Source organism: Lithobates pipiens, unplaced genomic scaffold, assembly GCF_037356315.1.
Source record: "Lithobates pipiens isolate NorthernLeopardFrog02 unplaced genomic scaffold, aLitPip1_a1.2 Scaffold_1, whole genome shotgun sequence".
Taxonomy (NCBI): domain Eukaryota; kingdom Metazoa; phylum Chordata; class Amphibia; order Anura; family Ranidae; genus Lithobates; species Lithobates pipiens.
The window spans coordinates 180,635,154-180,657,622 of NW_027507685.1; the positions used below are offsets into that span (position 1 = coordinate 180,635,154).

The 22,469-nt window shown below is 45.3% G+C and overlaps 1 protein-coding gene across 3 annotated transcripts in view; it reads right to left on the minus strand.

Moving 5' to 3' along the window:
* Nucleotides 1-3,083: 3,083 nt before the first annotated feature.
* The window catches only part of GOLGA1 (golgin A1), a 242,492-nt gene continuing 223,106 nt past the window's right edge, over nucleotides 3,084-22,469 (minus strand). For all 3 annotated transcript variants that reach the window (XM_077478985.1, XM_077478983.1, XM_077478984.1), the window contains one exon: nucleotides 3,084-5,142. In XM_077478985.1, the coding sequence (XP_077335111.1) occupies nucleotides 5,062-5,142 (81 nt within the window). In that variant the 3' untranslated portion in view covers nucleotides 3,084-5,061. The remainder of the gene's footprint in view (nucleotides 5,143-22,469) is intronic.

Here is a 22,469-nt window from a genome sequence, read left to right on the forward strand (position 1 = left end):
CACTAATTTTGCACGTTTTTTTGGATTTTTTTTTTAATTTTATTTAATTTTTCTGTGTTTTATCATTTTAGCACATTTATGCTTCATGTAGATGGTATTTTAATTTTTAATTTTCATTAATTTTATACTAATTTATGTAAAGCATCACTATCAGACCAGTTTATGCTACCACCGTGATATTTCATATATGTTTATTTATTATAGTTTGGCACCACAGTATACGTAATATACTTTAATATTCTTTTTTCACGACTAATCCACCAGCTATCACAATTAGTCTTCACCTATAGGTCTGTAAGAATTTATTTGCACGCGCACTTTAATAACTGCATATTGCCATTTAGATTAATACTTTAATAACTGCATATTGCTATTTAGATTAATAAGTTATATGGTTTGCTACATTGTAACCTGTTGCCATTGGCGTGCACTTTGAGTTTATTGTATTTTTATTTAATTTTCATTTAATTTTAAAATTTTGGGTTTTGAACCAGCACGCTGGAAAATATATATTATATACACTTTGGCCCAAAATTAGTCAGCACTTTAAGAATTATATATTGCCACACATGTGAAAATTGACCTATACAATACAATACATTTTTATACACCAACACACTACTAGTCCCCACATATAGGTATAAGCGCCATATCTATTACCCCCCTTTGTCTTTGCATCGTTCCACCCGTGGGTGGAAATCAATAGAGGCTGCTCTTACCTTTTAACTTTTCTTTTCTTTTCCTTTCTACATTCACTCTTAAGGATCCATAGCGCAACCCACCCCCCAGCTGTAGATCTGTTTGCGTCCAGTAGGGCGGTACCAGGAGTCTGGTTGCGGAAAAAGAGGTGAACCGCATACTTGTCTGGGCAGAAAAGCATGTTCAATGCCTTTCTGCAGTCTTCATTCCAGGAGTGGAAAATTGGCAGGCGGATTTTTTGAGCCGCCAGCGGTTGTGCCCAGGAGAATGGGCTCTGCACCCCGACGTGTTTTTGGACATATGTCGCAGGTGGGGTACTCCAGGCGTAGATCTGTTTGCGTCCAGGTTCAACTAGAGGCGATTCAGTTCGCATTGTGCGCTATACAAGTATTTCATTCATTCATTCAACAGAAAACTGGACAAATTCGTGTCAAGAACAAGAGATACACTTGCTCAGGGGTCAGATGATCTGACAGTTCCCTGGGATCAGTACAATCTGATTTATGCCTTCCCCCGTGCCTGCTTCTATCGCGGTTCCTGGGAAGAGTCAAGAGGGAGACAAAATCGGTCCTTTTTGGTAGCCCCGGCTTGGTCCAGGCGACCGTGGTATGCAGGGATCATGAAGTTGGCAGTAGGCAGGCCATGGATCCTCCCTCTCTGGCCAGATCTGCTCTCACAGGGTCCGATTTACCATCCTGCTTTACACAGTCTGAATTGTGACAGTTTGGCTGCTGCGACCCACATTCTGAGAGACCGTGGGCTTTCGGGGCCAGTCCTTTCTACTCTAGTTAATGCCAGAAAGCCGGCCTCCAGGCTTATTTACTACAAAATCTGGAGGGCATATGTTTCCTGGTGTGAACTCAGGGAATGGCATCCTAGAAAGTATGTCATTAGCAGGATCTTGGCCTTCCTGAAGTCAGGCCTAGAAATGAATTTGGCCGTAAGCACTATCAAAGGTGCAGATTTCGGCCTTGTCAGTGTTTTTTCAGAAGCCACTTGCATCGCATTCCCTGGTGCGGGCTTTCATCCAGGGGGCTATGCGGATAAGGCCGCCAGTCAAACCTCCAGTATGCCCATGGGATCTGAATTTGGTTCTCTTGGCTTTGCAGGGGCAACCTTTTGAACCTTTGCATCTGTATTCATTGGTTCTTTTGACCAAAAAATTGGTTTTCTTGGTAGCCATATCCACGGCTAGAAGAGTGTCAGAACTAGCAGCTCTTTCCAGCAAAGAGCCGTATCTAATTGTTCATAAGGACCGGGTGTTCATGCGCCCCAACAGGTCCTTTCTACCTAAGGTGGTTTCGGGATTCCATTTGAATCAAGATGTAATCCTACCATCCTTTTTTCCGGACCCACAGTCTGCAGAAGAAGAATCTTTGCACACTTTGGATGTGGTTAGGGCAATCAGTATCTATCTTCAAGCAACGGCTCACATGAGGAAAACTGATTGCTTATTTTGCCGGAAGGCCCTAGGAAGGGCCAGGCGGCATCAAAATCCACCCTCTCAAGGTGGATTAGACAGACTATTTTTCAGGCCTATAGTGTTAAAGGGAAGATCCCTCCTTTTCAAGTGAAGGCGCACTCTACTAGGGCTGTAAGTGCTTCTTGGGCAGTGCATCACCAGGCCTCCCTGGCTCAGATCTGTAAGGCTGCAACTTGGTCATCAGTCCACACATTCACCAGATTCTATCAGGTGGATGTCAGAGGGCAAGAGGATATCGCCTTTGGGCGCAGTGTACTGCAGGCTGCAGTTTAGGTCCTCCGGCCCATGACGGTCTATAATTATGATCTGTGTCTCCCTCCCCCCAATCTGAGCATTGCTTTGGGACATCCCACTATGTAATGAGCTCCTGTGTCCCGTGATGTATGATCAAGAAAATAGGATTTTTATATACAACTTACCTGTAAAATCCTTTTCTTGAGAGTACATCACGGGACACAGAACTCCCGCCCCTCTTGGGTTTTATGTGGTTTCCTATTGCTTTGCTACAAAACGGAGGTGCCTCCCATATGGGAGGGGTTATATAGGGGAGGAACTCTCCTTAATTGGGGTTAACCAGTGTCCAATCACCAGAGGTGCCTATATAACCCACTATGTAATGAGCTCCTGTGTCCCGTGATGTACTCTCAAAGAAAAGGATTTTACAGGTAAGCTGTATATAAAAATCCTATTTTACACACTCCAGCAGACTTATCATTAGGGAATTTTTTCATACAGAGCTGGCATAATAATTTTGACCATTATCCTGGAATTATAGATAGCAATTTTCTTTTTGGGTTTTAAAGGCAACAGTAGCCTTGTTTTTTTTTTTTTTTGCAGATGTGGCTAAAAAAACAAAAACAAAACAAAAAAAAAAAAAAACACACAAAAGTAAACCACCATGTCCAAAATAAACGTTTATTGCACCAGGAACAGAAAATGAATGAATGAGTCTCCCTCCACCAAGGTGCCTGCTCCTTTCAAAGAGGGAAACAGCCAGTGCTTCTTAAACTATGGGTCATGACCAGTTTGGTGTTTTTCTATTGGCTTGACCCTTGACTACCAGCCACTGCACCACCAAACCCTGCCCACCATACTACCTGTGGGCGATGCTGCACTCTCCATTTCCCAGGCCTGAACTGACCTGGGAAATGGTGTGGAAAAGGGGTGCAGGGGGTTCAAAGATAAACAGTCATGAGCAGTGGTAAATAGGGGTGCATGTTCTACAGTCATAGAATGGTAAAATATTTCTTATCTGGGTGCTTGGATTAAAAGGCTTAATTTGCATCTTAAAAAATAATTAGCATTTTAAAGTGGATGTCAACCCAATTCCTGGAATTTGAGCTGGGCACATAACTGCATTTTTTTTCTCTCTTCAAAGTCCCGTAGCTTTGCCCCCCCTATACATGTAAAACTTGTGTATGGAGATTTGTTTCATCCCTGTGTATCATGTGAGGCTGTTTACTTCACTTGTTATATGGAGGGTATACATCCACTTTAAGAACATCCTTTCAAAGATAAACTATAGCCTACTTAAAAAAAAAAAAAAGTGATTCCCTCGCACATAACCAATGTGTAGGTCTTTTTTAAAAATAGCTGCCAATACCTACCTTATTTTGTGGTCCTGTAACAGATGGCATCCCAGTCCTCCAGTATTTAGCGCTGGAATGTGCACAGATACTTCTATTAGCAACCACAATTAATTCCGAAGGCCACTGGTCCTGCAGTGTTTGTAGCACAGGTGTAGTAATGTGAACAAGTAAGGCAGTGACAAGACTGCTAGAGCCTGGCATGTACAGTGGCTTCAGGGAGCCAGCAGAGAAATTTGCAGAACCAGGAGATAAACATAAATATTAGCATGTGCTAGATGTTTTTATTTTTAAAATGACCTATAGGATTGCTTATTGTTTTATCTGACTCAAGCTCTTAGTGCTGTTTCCAACCCTAGTGGTAGGCGCCTCCTCTTTCATGTGTGTGCTGTAAGATGGGGGGGAGTTGTTGGCATTGATTCAATAAGATTAATGAGATGGGTTTCCCTTCATTATGCAGATAGCCATAACCACTGATACAACTGCATGTACTATGGCTCTAAACATCCACATACAACACCCTCTAAACAACAGAGAACAAGCGTTTCCCTTACGTGTCTAAAAGAGAGGTTTGTGTTTCGTTTGCAACAGCCAGATTACAAATATTTCTAAACTGCACCGGAAAACTGAAAGTAGAGACCAGGTGGGCTGCCACTGCTGTGTACATTAAGCATTTTACAAAAAGGAAGAGGAGAGTATGCTGCCAGGTATAAACTGCACCACAGTTCTAACATTTTTAACTGAGACCCGCATAAAGAATTCCGTTAAAATAAAAGAATTATAATTTATCATATAAATTACAGTATTGAAACATAGCAGAGCAGTGATTAACATCTTAGTATTATAGAATTTAAACTACCAGGAATAGTACTACTTAGTACCATAAAATATCTTATATTACACTGTGCTGTTATCAGGATCCTGTCTCTTACTTGAAAAGCCCTTAAAAAGTACGATGATATAAAATCCCGAAGTAAGTATCACACAGCAGGGGTCCTGGAACACAGAGAAGAGTCATGGTATTCTATATGACTGTGTCACAGAACAGTGCAGGAGTCTTCCATTGCATAGAATTGGGTGTAGAGTGACTTGGGGTTGTTCCATTTCCAAGAACGGTCTGTAAAATCACATCAAATAACGCCCAAGATGCTGACGTGTAAACAGGTTTGGGAAGAGTCTTGAAACACTCAGTAGGGATAAAAGTTAGAATGCAATAAGACCTTCCAGAGCCAAGAACGTCTATCTCCTAAAAATGCTGTGAAAAGAGGCAGCAGTTCCAGTATATCAATGAGCTCAGGACCACGTTGTCCTTGGTTTAGAGATCGATGGACGAACTGTACCCTTTGGAACCGGCTTAGAACCAAACCAAGACATCTGTGATGAAAAAAAAAAAAACATATTGATTATTATTTATTTTTTTACTTCAATGTTCATTTACAATCCCTCTAATGCCCCCTTCACATAGGTGGATCAATCGTGTCCAGTTTTTTAGGCGGACCCGATCAGACCATCCACTGTCCTCTATGGAGAGGCGGATGTCAGTTATAAAAGGTTGAAGTAAAACGACAGAAAAAAGTATTCAGTGGGTGCTGTTAAAGTCTACCATCCTGGAGGCAACTAAATTATATGTCAGGCAAGTTAGTACGAACAGAAGAAAAAACAAAACAAAAACAATATGGTTCACTAAAGAGGTAAGTAGGATAGTAAAGGGAAAAAAATCAGCATATAGAAGATTCAAGGAATCGGGAGACGTAGCTGACAGAGAAGATTATAAAAATAGACAAAAGGAGGCCAAACACATTATCAGTGCTGCCAAGGCACGTAAAGAGGACATTGCTTAATTTATTAAGAAAGGAGATCAAACATTTTTTTCAGGTACATTAGTGATAGAAGGAAAAAAATACAATGGGATCACTAAAATGAAAACACTTATGTTGAGGTAGACCTGGATGCAGCAAACCATTTAACACTTTCGCTGACAGGCCCTGTGTTCCATTTTGTACACTCAGGTGGCCAGACCATTTTTGCAATTTTTCAATTGCTTTTTTATTTTTCACTTATAGTTTTCACAGTTTGTAAAAGATCCCCAAAACCATATATTTTCTGAAAGCACATGATCAGTAGAATAAAAAGAAGGTGCTACTGATTTCTAAGGTCCCACGATATTTGCAAAAATGTTTATCAAAACAATATTTTTCCTTAAAATCCACTAAAATCATGATTAGCAGATAAATACACAGCAAATGTTAGACAATTCCTACCAAATAGAAAAGCTTAACCTATATTGAGATAATACTAAATATAAAAGCTTAACCTATAGTGAGTTAACCACTTAAGGACAAGCCTCTTTTTGTAATTCAGGTATTTACATGTTTAAAACAGTTTTTTTTGCTAGAAAATTATTTAGAACCCCCAAACATTATATATATATATATATATATATATATATATATATATATATATATATATATATACACACACACATACACCCCGCTGTATATGCGCAAATGATTATCAAACAAATATATTTGCAAAAAATACACTAAGTCCATTGTTAGCAGATAAAAGCACAGCTAACTTTACAAAATGCCTGCTAAATCCCTACTAAATATAAAATCTTAAACTGTATAGAGTTAATAACAAATATTTGTAAATTTTAAATTGTGCCTTTTTGCATAATGTTCAAAATCAAATGTACTAAAAAATGTTTAAAAAAATCTGGAGGTTTTCATTTTTCACTTACAGCTTTCAGAGTTTGTAAAAGACCCTCCAAACCATATATTTTCTGAAAGCATATGACCTCTGGAATAAAGAGAAGGTGCTACTGATTTTTTAGGCAGTATTTGCGCAAATGTTTAACAATATTTTTCATTTTACAAAATTGTAAGGCTGCAGGGCTTCAACGTCAATTATCCCCGGAGACCGGATTAAGCCAGATTAATGGATTATGGTCGGTGAGCACCGTAAAAGATCATCCGTAGAGATAAGGAATTGTTGGAATTTCTTAAGAGCCCACACCAGCGCCAAACACTCCTCCACGGCTGCATAACCAACTTCCCTGGTTAGCAGCTTCCAACTGATGTAGGCTACTGGGTGCTCACCGCCAACAGGTCCTACTTGGCTCAGTACTGCCCCCAGCCCAAATGTAGAGGCATCTGTGTGGACACAAACATTTGGTTAGGTCAGGAGCAGCTAGAACAGGAGCCAAAGTTAGTGAATTCTTTAAGCGTTGAATGGCAGCTTCACACTCTGAGGACCACAGTACCTGTCGGGTAAGGTGCTTTTTATAGTAAGGTTTGTCAGGGGCTTAGCGATGGAACTATATTCCGGGACAAACTTCCTATATTAGCCAACTGTACTGAGGAATGCCAGGACCTGGGTTTTAGTACAGGGAGTTGGCCAGTTGGCAACTGACTTAATCTTAGCAGGCTTCGGACATTGTTGTTCACGGCCTACTTGATGTCCAAGGTACTGTACCATGGACATCCCTATGCTGCATTTCTCTGGGTTAAGGGTTAGTCCTGCAGGTTTGATGCGGTCTAATATGACACCCAGGTGAACCAGATGGTCCTCCCAGATATTAGTGTAGATCTCAATGTTGTCCAGATATGCACGTGCATAGTCCTGGAGGCCATCGAGGAGTTCATCTACCATCATCTGGAAATTCGCCAGAGCATTTTTCATCTCAAATGGCATTACTTTAGGTATAGGCCAAATAAGGTGATGAACGCTGACTTCAGAATAGATTCAGCATCCATAGGAATTTGCCAGTACCCTTTGCATAGGTTGAGGGTTGTCAGGAATTTTCCCCATGCAATGTGATCTAAAACATCATCCACCTGGGCCCTAGGGAAAGCGTCAGTGGTGGTACAGTCATTTAATCTGTGGTAGTCTACAAAGAAGCGAGTCGTGCCGTCCTGCTTCGGTACAAGGACCACCGGGGAAGCCCAGGGGCTGCTGGATGGCTCAATGACTCCAAACTCAAGCATCTCCTTCATTTCACGATGCATCCCCTCTCTCACTGCGTCAGGTATCCAGTAAGCCGCCTGTTGACCTGAGGGCAAGAACCTTCTGACCAACCTTCTGAGTGCTGTTGCGGGCAGTACGATCGTATCATCATTTCTGTCACCTCTGGGAATCCAGAAGGTTCTCTTGGACAGTGTCCGTGAGCTCCTTCAGTCTTGTCCCTAAACTCAAGAACGTATGCTACGATAGAGGACCCTTGGGGATCAATTCCCCCTTCCTAGTGGGCTCTGACTAGATCTAGGGCCCCCCTCAAACATCTCCCATAAACAAACTCTAATGGGGAAAACCGGGTAGATTCCTGTGGCACCTCCTGATAAGCAAAGAGGTGTGGCAGATCTCTCCCAATCTGAGAGGTTGCAAATGTCCTAAGCAGCTGTTTCAGTGTTCAGTTGAACTTCTCACACAGTCCTGTTGGTCTGGGGGTGATATGGAGAGCTCCGTAGGGGCTTTATCCCCTAGTGAGTGAGCTCAGCAGTGAACTGGGTCCCCTGGTCAGAGATGATTTCTGGAGGGAAACTCACCCTGGCAGTGAGATGGAGCAAGGCATCAGCCATGGTTTCTGTGTGGATATTTGCCAAGGGGAATGGCCTCCGGGTACAGGGTGGCATAATCCACCATGGTAAGGCTATATCTCTTCCCAGAAGGACTAGGTCAGGGCAATGGTCCTACCAGGTCTATTGCAATGTGGTTAAAGGGTTCATCAATGATAGGTAAAGGGTGTAGGGGAGCTTTCAGTGGGCCCACATGCTTACCCACCCACTGGCATGTGTCACAGGTCCAGCAATACTGTTGGACATCCCCTGTAATCCCCATCCAAAAAAAAAAAGACTGAATTAGATAGTGGAGGGTCTGGGTCATCCCCAGGTGTCCCGCTAAGGGTATGTCATGCCCAATGCGCAGCAGGTCATGCCGATATTTCTCTGGCACAACCAGCTGCCGCTTGGGCGGATAGGAGGTTGTCTTTCCCTCAGTTACCGGAAAGAGTAATCCCTGGACCCACTCTACCAGCTCCCCCTCCAATCCTCCAGGGTCCAATCCTGCTGAGAGAAGGTCACAGAGTTGCCTGTGCAAAGTCTTGGGAAGAAGCCCAGGTCAGGGTAGGAATAGCTGGGGTAGTACAGTCTAGGTCAGGGGTGACAGGTCTTACTTGATTCCCATCTTCCATCCAGGCTTGCTGGTGGGTGGTAACAGGGCAGAATTCCAGGGAGAAGGCTGAATTTAAACGTCCCAAATCATTGCCCAACAAAACCGCCGTAGGCAAGTTCCGCATTATTCCAACTTCTACTTCTTTGGTCCCCGAACCCCAATCAAGATGAACCTTGGCACTGGGGGCCCGCATAGCATTTCCCCTAGCCACCCGTCACAGCCACAGACCATCCTGTCTGCTCTGCCTGGGTCTTCACCCAGGACTGCATCAGGATAATATTAGCTCCTGCGTCCCCCAGTCCCTGGGCAGCCCGACCATTAATCCACACTGCTTGTTGATGGTGCAAACAATTATCTGTAGTGGCAGCTTGCACGGGGTCTGCCTCATGTATAATTCCAATATTCTCCTCACTTGGGTAAGTCACATCATCTCTTAAAGCTTAGCAAAGCCATCGGCACTGATGGTATTCATCCCAGAGTTCTAAGAGAACTTTAAGGTATAGTTGTTGGATCATTAACCACTTCAGAGCATTTTTTGGCACTGCGCTACTTAACTGGTAATTGCGCAGTCATGCAATGCTGTACCCAAAATAAATTTCCATCCTTTTTTTCCCACAAATAGAGCTTTTTTTTAGGTGGTATTTGGTCGCCTCTGGAATTTTTTAATTTTTGCGATATAAATGAAAAAAAAAATATTTTTTTTTACTGTTTGTTATAAAAAAAAATCCAATAAACTCAATCTAGGCCAAAATTTATTCTGCCACATCTTGGGTAAAAAAAAAATCCAATAAGCGTATATTTATTGGTTTGCCCAAAAGTTAGAGCGTCTACAAACTATGGTACATTTACAGGAATTTACACAGCTTGTAGTTAATGACAATCTCATTTCTTGAAATGCCAAAATGGTAGGGCAGTACAAAACCCCTCCAAATTAACCCTTTTTGGAAAATAGACACCCCAAAGAATTTGCTGAGAGGCATGTTGAGCCCATTGAATGTTTTATTTTTTGTCACAAGTGATTGAAAAATGACAAAAAAACAAAACACAAAAGTTGTCATTGAAATTATATATTGCTCACACATGCCATGGGTATATGTGGAATTACACCCCAAATTACATTCTGCTGCTTTTCCTGAGTATGGGGATACCACATGTGAGACTTTTTGGGAGCCTAGCCGTGTACGAGACCCCAAAAACCAATCACCACCTTCAGAATTGCTAAGTGTGCAAATTTTTGCTTTCACTCCAGGCCCTTCAGAGGCCATTAAATGCCAAGATTGCATTTTGGAAAGCAGACACCCCAAGCTATTTTCTGAGAGGCATGTTGAATATTTTGCAGAACTCGCTTTTTGTCACAAAGTTTAGAAAAAAAAAAAAAAACACAACATTTTCCTTTTCTTTCTTAATTTTCCAAAACAAATGAGAGTTGCAAAATACTAACCATGCTTTTTGGCAAATACTTTGGGGTGTCTACTTTCTAAAATAGGATTTTTAAAACAGCTTACCTGTAAAAATCCTTTTCTTGGAGTACATCATAGGACACAGAGCCTCAAGTATTTACTTGATGGATTATGGGCCTACCTTCAGGTGTTGACACTAGTATAACCAATACAGGAAGTTGACTCCCCTATATAACCCCTCCTCCTTCCAGGAGTACCTCAGTTTTTGCAGCCAAGCAATATACTTACACCCCATAAAACAGAGGGTTGAGAGCTGTGTCCTATGCCATACTCAAAAGAAAAGGATTTTACAGGTAAGCCGTTTTAAAAATCCTATTTTCTTTATCGTACATCATAGGACACAGAGCCTCAAGTATTTACTTAATGGGACGTACCATAGCAATGCTACTTGAGGGGAGGGATACACAACCTGTAGGGCACCCCCAGACCTTGAGGACTTATACTGCTGCCTGCAGCACACTGTGCCCGAAGGTGATATCCTCATTTGCCCTTACATCCACCTGATAAAATGTTGTGAAGGTATGCACCGAAGACCAAGTCACGGCCTTGCAGATCTGAGCCATGGAGGCCTGGTGACGCACTGCCCAAGAAGCACCAACCGCTCTGGTAGAGTGCACCTTAACTTGAAAAGGGGGAATCTTTCCTGTCAAATCATAAGTTTGAATTATAACTTGCCGAATCCACTTAGAGACAGTGGATTTTGATGCTGCCTGTCCTTTCTTAGGACCCTCTGGCAGGATAAATAAGACATCAGTCTTGCGAATCGGAGCATCAAGACAATGTAGTGACTTTTCTTCCCTGGAACATGGTTTTGGGAAAAACGATGGCAGGACAATATCTTCATTCAGATGAAAGCCTAAAACCAATTTTGGCAAAACGTCTGGATGAGGACGTAGCCCCGCTTTGTCCTCATGAATAATCAAATATGGCTCTTTACAAAAAAGAGCAGTCAATTCTGATACCCTCCTTGCTGAGGATATAGCAACCAAAAATACCAGCTTCCTTATCAAAAGGACTAAGGGAATATGCTTTATCGGTTCAAATGATTGTTTTTGTAACACTGACAAAACTAAATTCAAGTCCCAAGGGCTTAAGGGTGATTTAACTGGCGGATTAATCCGCATCACTCCTTGCATGAAACCCCGGAATGCGTAGCAAGTGGATTTTGAAATAAAATTGATAAGGCTGAGACTTGGCCCTTAACAGTACTCAGGGCCAAATTCATCTCTACACCTAATTGTAGAAAGGGAAGAATTCTGCCTATGATATATCTCCGAGGGTGCCAAACATTGGATTCACACCAGGAAACATAAGCCTTCCAGACTCTATAATATACAGCTGTGGAAACTGTCTTCCTAGCATTAATCAAAGTAGAGATAACGGACCTGGAAAGCTCACATTTCTTCAGAATGTGGGTCTCAATAGCCAGACTGTTAAATTTAGCGTTTGCAAAGTAAGATGTGATAGCAGGTCTGGCCTTAGTGGGAGGGGCCATGGGTCCTCCGCTGCCATCTTCACGATTTCTGCATACCATGACCTCCTGGGCCATGCTGGTGCTACCAGTATTGTCGGCTTTCTTTCCAGCTTGATCCTGCAAAGTTGTCAAGGTAGCAATTGAATCGGGGGAAACTAATAGATCAGTGAAAACTGATCCCACGGGGTCACCAACGCATCTGTTCCATATGCGAGTGGATCCCTCGTCCTGGACACAAAGTTGACTAGCCTCATGTTGAATCTGGATGCTAGACGTCTATGTCCGGAGTCCCCCACCTTTGGCAAATAGTCCGAAAAATCTTGGGATGAAGAAACCATTCCCCCGGGAATAACTGCTGGTGACTTAAGTAATCCACCTGCCAATTCTCTACTCCTGGAATGAAAACTGCCGATAGGCATGGAACATTTTTTTCTGCCCAAGTTAGAATCTGGTTCACCTCTCTCTGAGCTGAGAGACTTTTGGTGCCCACTTGGTGATTGATGTATGCCACAGTCGTGGCATTGTCAGATTGGATTCTGATTGGACAAATCTTTAAACCTGGAGGTTCTCAGAGCCATATACACTGTCTGAATCTCTAGGATGTTGATGGGCAAGGCTCTTTCGGTTCCTGACCACTGTCCCTGGAAGTCATCTATACTGCTCCCCTGTCCGGCAGGCTGGCATCTGTCGTTACTACTTTCCAGACAATTGGTCTGAAGGACTTTCTGAGTTAGTAACCACCAACTGAGGCTTTGGGACACTCTTGGAGACAGCCACATTGGCACATCCAAAGCTTGAATCGTCTTGTTCCAAGCAGACAGGATACGGTTTCGAAACAGTCTCGAATGGAATTGGGCATAGGAAATTACTTCAAATGAAGCTACCATCTTTCCTAACAACCTCATGCAAAGGCGAATTGAGGAATCTCTTTTTGACCTGACCATCTGCACCAGCTCTTGTATGGAGCTGATCTTTGCGGGAGGCAAGAACACCCTTTCTTGGGCTGTGTCTATGATCAGGCCCAGATAATCCAGCCTCTTTAGTGGCTTTAAGGAGGATTTTTTCAGGTTGAGAATCCAGCCCAGACTCTCCAGGTAACTGCTTGTAATGGCTACATTTTGCTTCAAACGGCCACTGACTGGTCTATTAACAAGAGATCGTCAAAGTAAGCCAAGATAGTTATGTCCTGTGCCCTTAACCTGGCTAGAGGTGGGGCTAGTACTTTTGTGAATACTCGGGGTGCAAGCCCGAAGGGCCAGGCTACAAACTGAAAGTGCTGTTCCACTTCGAACCACAGAAACCTCTGGCGGGGAGGAAATCTAGGGACATGCAGATATGCATCTCCGATGTCGATGGATGCCAGAAGTTCTCCTCCTTGTAGGATGAAAATGACTGACTTGATTGACTACATGTGAAAGGAGTGGATCTTCGGGAACCGATTTAGATTTCGTAGATCTAGAATTTGGTACCGTAAACAGATTTGAGTAAAACCCCAAAACCCTACTCTTGTGCCCACCCCTTGAGCCAATAATTGCTCTAATGCTTTCAACAGGGATTGCCTTTCCCCTGGATCTTTGGTAACGTTTGATTTCAGAAAACAAGACGGTGAAAACTCTCGAAATTGTAGCTTCTATCCTAGAGACACTGTGGAGAGAGTCCATCTGTCCTGAATTTCCCCTTGCCAAACCTCAGAAGTCTTTCCCCCACCTTGCTGAGGAGAGATGCCTCTTCATGACAAGGACTTGGTATTCTGCTTTGCAGACTTGCAGCTCCAGGTCTTCCTTTGTGCCTGGGTTTGACCCGGAGGTCTTCCTCTAGAGTCTGACAGAGGAGGCCGTCGCCCCTGCCTAGAGGTTGATGCACCTGGCGCGGGAAAAAAAGTGCACTTAAACGAAGGATGTTTATCTTTTCTTTTGACAAAAGAGTACTCTTTCCGCTGGAAATTGTTTGGATGTATTCATCCAAACTATTGCCAAATTGTCGTTCTCCCATTAAGGGAAAACTAGTTAGAAGGTTCTTGCAAGGAGTTTCAGCTGACCAACCCTTTAACCAAAGGGACCTTTGCAAGTGTACTAGTACAAGTGCAAGGCATGATGCCTGATGAATAGAATCCTTCATAGCTTCTATGACAAAGCATAATGCTTTTGGTAGCTCAGCCAACTCCTGGGCCTGTTGGGCAGGGAGCTCTTTAAGAGCATCTGTGAACTGGTCCTTTAAGGACTGACAGATGCCTATAGCTGCAATTGCAGGCTGAGTCACAGTCCCTATTAAGGAAAGAGAGGATTTTAACAGACCTTCCAACTCTTTATCTGTTGGATCTTTAAGCATTTGCACATTGCCTACTGGACAAGTTAAACTTTTATTCTCATTGGAAAGCGCAGCGTCAACAGCTGGAACTTTCCATCTTTTAGTGAATTTTTCCTCCATAGGATAGAGAACCTCTTTGGAGGAGAAACATGCTTATCCGTTTGATCGCATTCGGTATAAAATAGCTTTTCTATAATGCGTGGATGGGAAATGCATGCAAAGGCTGTAAAGGTTTCAAGGAACCCAAGGAAGAGACCGGACCTTCAGCTAACTCTGTTAGGAGTAGCATGAAAGTGGAGCAAACCATTTATGTAAGGCTCTGTACTTCAGACTGGGAAGCTGAAATATCAAGTATTGTTTCCTCCGAGGAATAACCGGCTTTTCTTTCCTTTCGATCATCTGAGGGTAATACCTCATCCTGTCCCCATAATTCCGTTGGACCCTCCATTGTCTGTAAAGAGTCCAAGATGGGGGAGGGGGATCTAGGAGGCTTCCTATCCACTTGGATAGAGGATGCGATTAAAGCTGCTATTCTTCCTTCTAAGACCTGCAGGGCAGATGCATCTTCAGTCACACATACAGGGGCTGAAGTGTGTGAAGCAGTTGCGCCACCACTAGCTTCCAATGGCTCACCCTGGCTTTCCATGTCTAGCACATCAGGATGAAGAGAGATAAGGGAATACATTACACAGGAATCTTAAGTGTCCAGTCCATGAGAGCTTAAGAGATCTAGCATCTCTAGAGATATTGGTTTTATGTTGTTAGACTACCCCACTCCTACCAATCAGAACTCAGGGTCACCTCATTGGTTCAGAAGTGGCATTGAATCCTGATTGGCTACCCCTGCAGCCTAATGTTTATTGGTTGAGTTACCTCAAATTCTGATTGGTTGTACTGTCAGGCCCAGTTAAAGAAGCATGCTGTCAGCCCTCTTTGATATAACATAAATTAGCATTTCAAGGACTTGTGATCAGGAAGAGGCACTATATCTGAAATGGTCATCTCTACGAACAATAGGATAACTTAGTTACTATGCAGACAGCAGACTAACATGTCGGTGTGTTTGAGATACCAAGAACAGTAAATAGCCCCCTATTCTAGTATACATGTTACACATATATATATGCCAAAAACGGGGCATGGTAAGTCCTCACAATGGCTCCCTTTGAGCTCCTTGCTATAAATATTATATTTCAAAATCTCCACCACATTAGTAAGGTTGAATAAAGTCCATCCAGTTCAACCTGAGTGAGTGTCTACAATTGTCCCTATCCCTGTACATTGCACACTCACATCGGACCCTACCCTCAAGGAGCCCACAAAATAAATTTGTTATAATAGTTCTAGCAAAAACAATGTCACCGTAACAGTTTTAATTGCTAACAATAGTGCTTCCTGTATTGGATATGCCTCTTTACACCCCTTACGTGCCCAGCGCTCTGGTGTCTCTTAGTGTAACAGACTCCCTTTCTGCAGCTAAGAAATCTCTGCAACTGAGAGTGTCTGTAATAAAGTCTCAGGTGGAACCGGATTGGCATCCTCAGTCTCTGCGCCGTGTGCTGTTTGTGGACATTGCGTCCCGTACAAGGTGCCACGTGACTTTCAGGGACACACCTTCAGCGTCCTCCGGGGTCGATCAGCGTCCAACGGGGTCGATCAAGTGGTTCCTCTCCGTGGAACGGGACGATGCGGAGGAGCAGGACGACCTAGGCCGCAAGCCGCGTGGTGGAGTGGACCTCGCCTCCCGCGATGGGCTGGACCGGAGGTCGCGCTCGCCCGAGTCTTCTGCGGGCTCGGGCGATGAAGTGGATCAGCATTCTTCCGCCGGAGCGGTGCCGAGGGTGAGCGGCCTACCTACCACTTCTGACCTGGCCTCTATGCTACTGAACCTCGAGCGGGTCATTAAGAAGGAGGTCTCCGCAGTCCAATCGGATCTCTCCCAAGTGTTGTTACGAGTCGAAGAATCGGAGCAACGTCTAGACCGACATGCGAACGCTATTCGGTCCTTGCAGGCGACTACACGTCAACTTGCCATTTCGCATCGAACGACCGTTTACAAGCTCGAAGACCAAGAGAATCGCAACAGACGTAATAACGTTCGGATCCAAGGTCTCCCCAAAGCGACTGGGGACGACGACCTTTTACCGTCCGTCAGAGGCATTTTTAACAGTCTTCTGGGCCGAGCTGCTGATGCCCCCTTGAAGATTGATCGGGTGCACAGGGCGCTCAGACCCCGCAACTTTACTACGGACATCCCACGAGACGTCATCTGCCGGGTCCATCATTACCCCGAAAAGGAGCTGATTATGCAGAAGGCTAGGGGAGCTACACCGTTTGATTTTGATGGGGCGCTGTTATCCTTTTTCCCGGATCTGGCGAAGGAAACCTTGGATCGACGCAGGGCCTTGTGTCCCCTCACGGAACTGCTTCGGGCGGCTTCCATTAAATATAAGTGGGGCTTCCCTGCTGCCCTGATCGCTTCTAGGGATGGCAAAACCGCAATACTTAGCTTCCCGGAGGATCTGCCCAAATTCTGCAATGATATGAATGTTACTGTCCCGGAACTGCCTGGCTGGCAGGATGGCATTCCGCCCCTGCCCGCCGGGGCCGACCAAGGTTGGCAGAGAGTGAGCCGTGCCCGCCGCACTTCTGCACCTGATTACCGCCCTTGAAATGGCAATATGCCCTACAGCTTGCCTCCCTGTTCTGGATGATTACTTGCACTTGTGGGGCATACCGCCTGAACGAGGTTGTGAGGGCTTCCCTACCATGGTTGTACGTGGACGTCGACCGCTTCTGGCGGCAACTGGAACTTGCGAGGCCGTGGGTGGCTCACCCTTGGCCGTGTGGCTCACATCCTGGCGCCTCATTGGGGGCCCCTGCCCGAGAGTGGACATTGCTATTTTTTCTTTTTTGTTCCGGGTCCTCTGATGGTGTTGCCTGTGTTTTCATATGTTTCATTTAATGGCGTTTCACTTCTCCCTCTCCCTCGCCTTTTGAACGTGATTGGCTTGCGGTATCCCCCCTATATGCCTTACCGCCCTAGCTTCATATTCATATTGTTCTATACTGGCGTTTTACTGTCCTATGTACTGGATGATGCGATTTCTATATTTTTATGTTTTGGTGTCGGCACCGGGCCGTGGGGCGCTGCTTCTGACCTTTAAGGTGTGGTTTGCGCCCGGTCGCCCGAGTCCCGTCCCCTCCCTTTTTGAGCGGGGGCTGCCCGGCGCGGGGCCCTGGCGTCCGTACCCCTGTTGGGGTGGGGGGCACGGGGGCCCTGTGGCGGTCGCGTGGCCCGCTCGCGCACGGCATGGAAATGCGTGCACTACTAGCTGCTATCAGACAGCATTTTTTCTGGTTCATTTTGTTTTTCCCACTACGGTGGGGTCTTTCATATTCTTGTTTCCTTCTCTTCTCTTTTCCTTCTCTCTTTCCCCTCTCTTGTCTACTGCCTCCACCTCCTCTGATCCCCTCCCCCCTATTTAGCGGCGGTCCGCCTCTGTGTTGCATTGGTAATGTTATGGTGTTCGCGGTTCCTCCTCCTGAGACCCCATGGCTACTGTGAACCTTTTATCTTTTAATATACGGGGCCTTCATGCCCCGGGGAAGAGACACAACTTATATAGGGAGCTGGACCGTTTGCGGGGGGACGTGGTCTTCCTCCAGGAGACCCACCTCACGCAGACGACCCTGGTTAGATTACACTCACCGAAGTACCCCACGTGGTACTACAGCCTCTCCGACATTTCTAAAGCAAAAGGTGTGGCCATTGGGATTCGTAGGGGAACCGCGTTCACATTTGAAGATATGTTGAGTGATCCTGCGGGACGTTTTCTGTTTCTCCGGGGCACCCTGGGCAGCATGCAGTGTACTTTGGCCACTTTGTATTCCCCTAACAAAAACCAAGCGAGTTTTCTTGCCTCCACACTCAGCTCCTTGCGGAGTTTTGCCCGTGGATGCATCCTACTAGCGGGCGACTTTAATGTTCCCCTGGAACCTACTTTAGACACCTCTAGGGGTGGTTCCTCGCTATCCAGCAGAGGATTGAGGTTTATACGCTCTCGACTCCATGACCTGCAGTTGATGGATGTCTGGAGAATTAATCACCCGCGGGAAAGGGACTTTACCTACTATTCCTCCGTACACCACACATATTCTAGAATTGATCTATGTTTCATTGATCATCAACACCTACCGCTCATAGTGAAGTCAAGCATTGACTCCTCCCCCTTGTCCGATCACGCACCGATCTCCTTAACCATCAAAGTAGAGTCCATACCCCTGAAATCCACTAATTGGAAATTGAACGAGGACCTGATAGCAGAGGAGGCAGATAAAAAGGTGATGGGTGACAATTTAGAGTTTTATTTTAAGACTAATGTAAGTCCTGACGTCTCACCGGGAGTGTTATGGGAGGCCCACAAGGTGTATATTAGGGGTAAGTTCATGGAATTGGGATCTAGGAAAAAGAGGGAGCGCATGCTACACCAGTCTACCTTGTTGCGTGACATTGCAGACTTAGAACGCCAGCATAAACTGAACCAGACTCCGGCCCTTTTCCACGCCCTGACGGAGAAACGGGAGACCCTAAAGTCCCTCCTTCATTTGGACCAAAAGCGACGATCTCGGATAGTAGCTCACCGATTTTATGAGTGGGGGGATAAACCCAGTAGGTTGTTGGCCAACTCGGTGCGACAGCGTAAAAATGCGGCGTTTATTGCTAAAGTTAAGACCCCCTCGGGAGACCTGGTGTTTGATACCCCCCGTATAGCCCGGACATTCAGGGACTTTTATCAACGTCTGTATCAGGTGCACCAGGACATCCAAGATAGAGATACACGGGGACGCCTTATTAGGGACTATCTGGTCCGTGTGCCACCCTCCCGACGCTCTCCGTGGAGGTTTTGGCTTCCTTGGAGGGTGAGTTTACGGCTGCGGAGCTTCTGGGCGCCATGATGAGTATGGCCTGTGGTAGGGCCCCGGGACCGGACGGCCTCACGGTGTCTTATTATCGAGCGTACGCTGACATACTGCTTCCTTACTTGACCAATTACGCTAACGTGACCTCGACCGGCGGAGACCTTCGCCCGGAGACCACTCATGCCCACATCACTGTATTACCCAAGGCGGGCAAGGACCCTAGTGACTGCGCGAGCTACCGCCCTATCTCGCTCTTGAATATTGACGCGAAGATTTATGCTAAAGCTATAGCGAACAGGCTGCTCCCCTTGATACCACAGTGGATCTCGTGGGATCAGACGGGATTCATCCCTGGGAGGAAGGCGCGGGATAACTCTCTCCGCACACTTTCACTGATGGCATATGTGCGGCGGACTTCCCAGCCCACCCTGTTACTCTCCACGGATGCTGAAAAGGCGTTTGACAGGGTGGACTGGGACTACCTTATGGCTACGCTGGCGCACCTAGGCATTGGTCCCTCTTTGCGCTCTAAAATATCGGCGTTATATCACCGCCCCACTGCTCAGATATGGATTAATGGCACCCTTAGTGACCCCTTCACCTTATACAATGGCACCCGCCAGGGATGCCCGCTCTCGCCAATTTTATTTGCGATCTCCTTGGAACCCTTTCTCTCCCTTATCAGGCAAAACCCGAGTATACATGGCATATCAATAGGTAAGACGGAACACAAATACGCGGCTTACGCTGATGATATATTGTTTTATGTACAACAACCATTGATCACCCTCCCCAATCTTATGTCTGAGTTTTCGGCCTATGGCTCGGTCTCGAATTTTAAAATTAATATGTCCAAATCGGAACTGTTAAACATCTCTGTCCCTGCCAGACAGGTGTCTCACCTGAAACGGAACTATCCCTTTACTTGGCAGCTGAGCTCCATGAAATATTTAGGCATCCAACTTACGCCCTCCCTATCGTCCCTTTTCCGCTCTAACTTTCTACCCCTGCTCAACACACTTAGGTCTGATATCCAGAAATGGTCCCAGCTACGACATTCTTGGTTGGGCAGAATTGGGCTGGTTAAGATGAATTTGCTGCCCAGGGTGCTCTTCATGCTTCAGATGGTCCCGTTTGGGATACCGGTGGGATTTTTTACAATCTTGACATCTTTGGTATATCGATACATATGGAATAGGAAAAGACCCAGACTGCCTAGATCTCTCCTCACCCGCCCTAAATGTAAGGGTGGCTTAGCAGTGCCAGACTTTAAACTTTATTATAGATCCATTGTGCTGACCAGGCTTTCTGATTTGAAATATTGCAAAGACACGAAACTCTGGGTGAATTTAGAAACGGACCTATGTGGCGCTGAACCTTCCACACTGATGTGGATCCCGAGGAAATTCCGGACTCTTTTGCCTACCACGTCACCGCTAACGCACTCATCCTTGATGGTATGGGACTCTATCTGTAGGACGCATGGCTGGTTGTATAACTCCCCCCTGATGCCCTTGGTGGGTCACAATTTCTTCCCACCGGGTAACATGGACCCTCAGATTCATCCGTGGCGGCTGGGCAATATCGTCTACCTACATCAATTCGCCGGCCCCTCCGGCGTTTTGTCACTTTCTTCCATCATGGGTGATTCCCCCATATCCTATATGGACCGCTGGAAACATCAACTGTTGAACTTTGTTCGCTTGCTCCCAAAACCCTTGCGCTCCTTGGCGGAGCTTACACCTGTGGAAACCGCATTTGCCGACCCTAGCCCGACTGAGAGGCCAGTTTCGTACTTTTATCAAGCACTGCTGTCCCTCACTTCTACTGGTACTCCCACATTCCTACGGTACTGGGAAAGGGAACTGCATACGGATCTCTCACCGTCCCAGAAATCACAAATCTTAACCCTGGCTCATACATCCTCCGGATCCTCTAAAGCATCAGAAATGGCGTATAAACTTTTGACCAGATGGCACTACACGCCTGTTGTATTACACAGGTTTTCTCCTCAGTCCTCCCCACTGTGTTGGCGGGAGTGTGGAGAGGAAGCCACTCATGCTCATATTTGGTGGTACTGCCCGAGGATCCGCCCATTCTGGCTGGCGATTCTATATTGGATTAAAGAGATCCAGGGTTGGGAAGTCCCTAACGACCCGTGGTATGTTCTGTTCCACTGCACGGGGAAGCCAACGGGCCCTTATAAAAGGTCGATTACACCACACCTTCTAAATGCCGCCAAAACCCTCATCCCACAGTTTTGGAAACTGAGGAAGATCCCCACGCTCCGCCGTTGGTTACTCAACGTGGATACCACCTATTACATGGAGGACATGACTCTCTCCCTCCGGGGTAAATCTGAGCTGGCGACTAAGATCTGGGCATGTTGGGTTGCCTTTAAATATTCCTCTAGTTATGCAGCCATAATGTCTCAACCAATGTGATGTGATCATAACTCTTGCTCTTACGGTTTCTACTGTAATTTTGGAGTTGTTTATCAGAGGTGGACCTGCCTTCCTTCCCCCCCCCCCCGCTCCCACATCCCCCCTTATTTCTCTATATCTCTTTCTTCCTTTTCTTTACTCTTTCTCTATCTCTGTCTATTGTATTCTCTCTTTAATAATGGAAGAGAGGGGTGTATTTGTATTACCGCGGAGGTTGTTCGTTCCAGCAGCGGTGATTTATACCTCTGGTGGCGAGACCCTCGTGGGCAGTAGATTGCTCTGATCCATAGTAACTAACGATGTAATAACACTACCCCCGGTATTGGTTTATGTATTGATTGATATGCTATTGTACATGCTTCTCTTCTTCAATAAACATTAATTAAAAAAAAAAAAAACGTGCAGCACGAGGCCATGGTTTAAAAAATATATATATATCTTTTTCTCAACCTTCACAGCTGCGCTAACCTAGGTTAGGTAATATAGTAAGACCAAAAAGAGTCCTGGTTCCTAGGGTCCAGCTCTCAAAGAGAAGCTTATAGGCAAAACCTCGCTCTTTTCTGCGAGGCACGGGTAGCATCCTATGGCCTCAGGGGCAAGGATGGACCCGGCTGTGGAGGTTCTTTTAAAATCCGTCATGGATCCCTCCAGGAGTTCCTCAGAGCACATCTTCACTTGTGACCAACATCTTTAGACACTGGCGAAAAAACTGAGGTACTCCTGGAAGGAGGAGGGTTTATATAGGGGAGTCAACTTCCTGTATTGGTTATACCAGTGTCAACACCTGAAGGTAGGCCCATAACCCATCAAGTAAATACTTGAGGCTCTGTGTCCTATTATGTATGATAAAGAAATGGGGTCATTTTGGGGGGTTTTGTGCTATCTTGAAATTTTAGGGCCTCCGAAACGGTGATAGGTAGT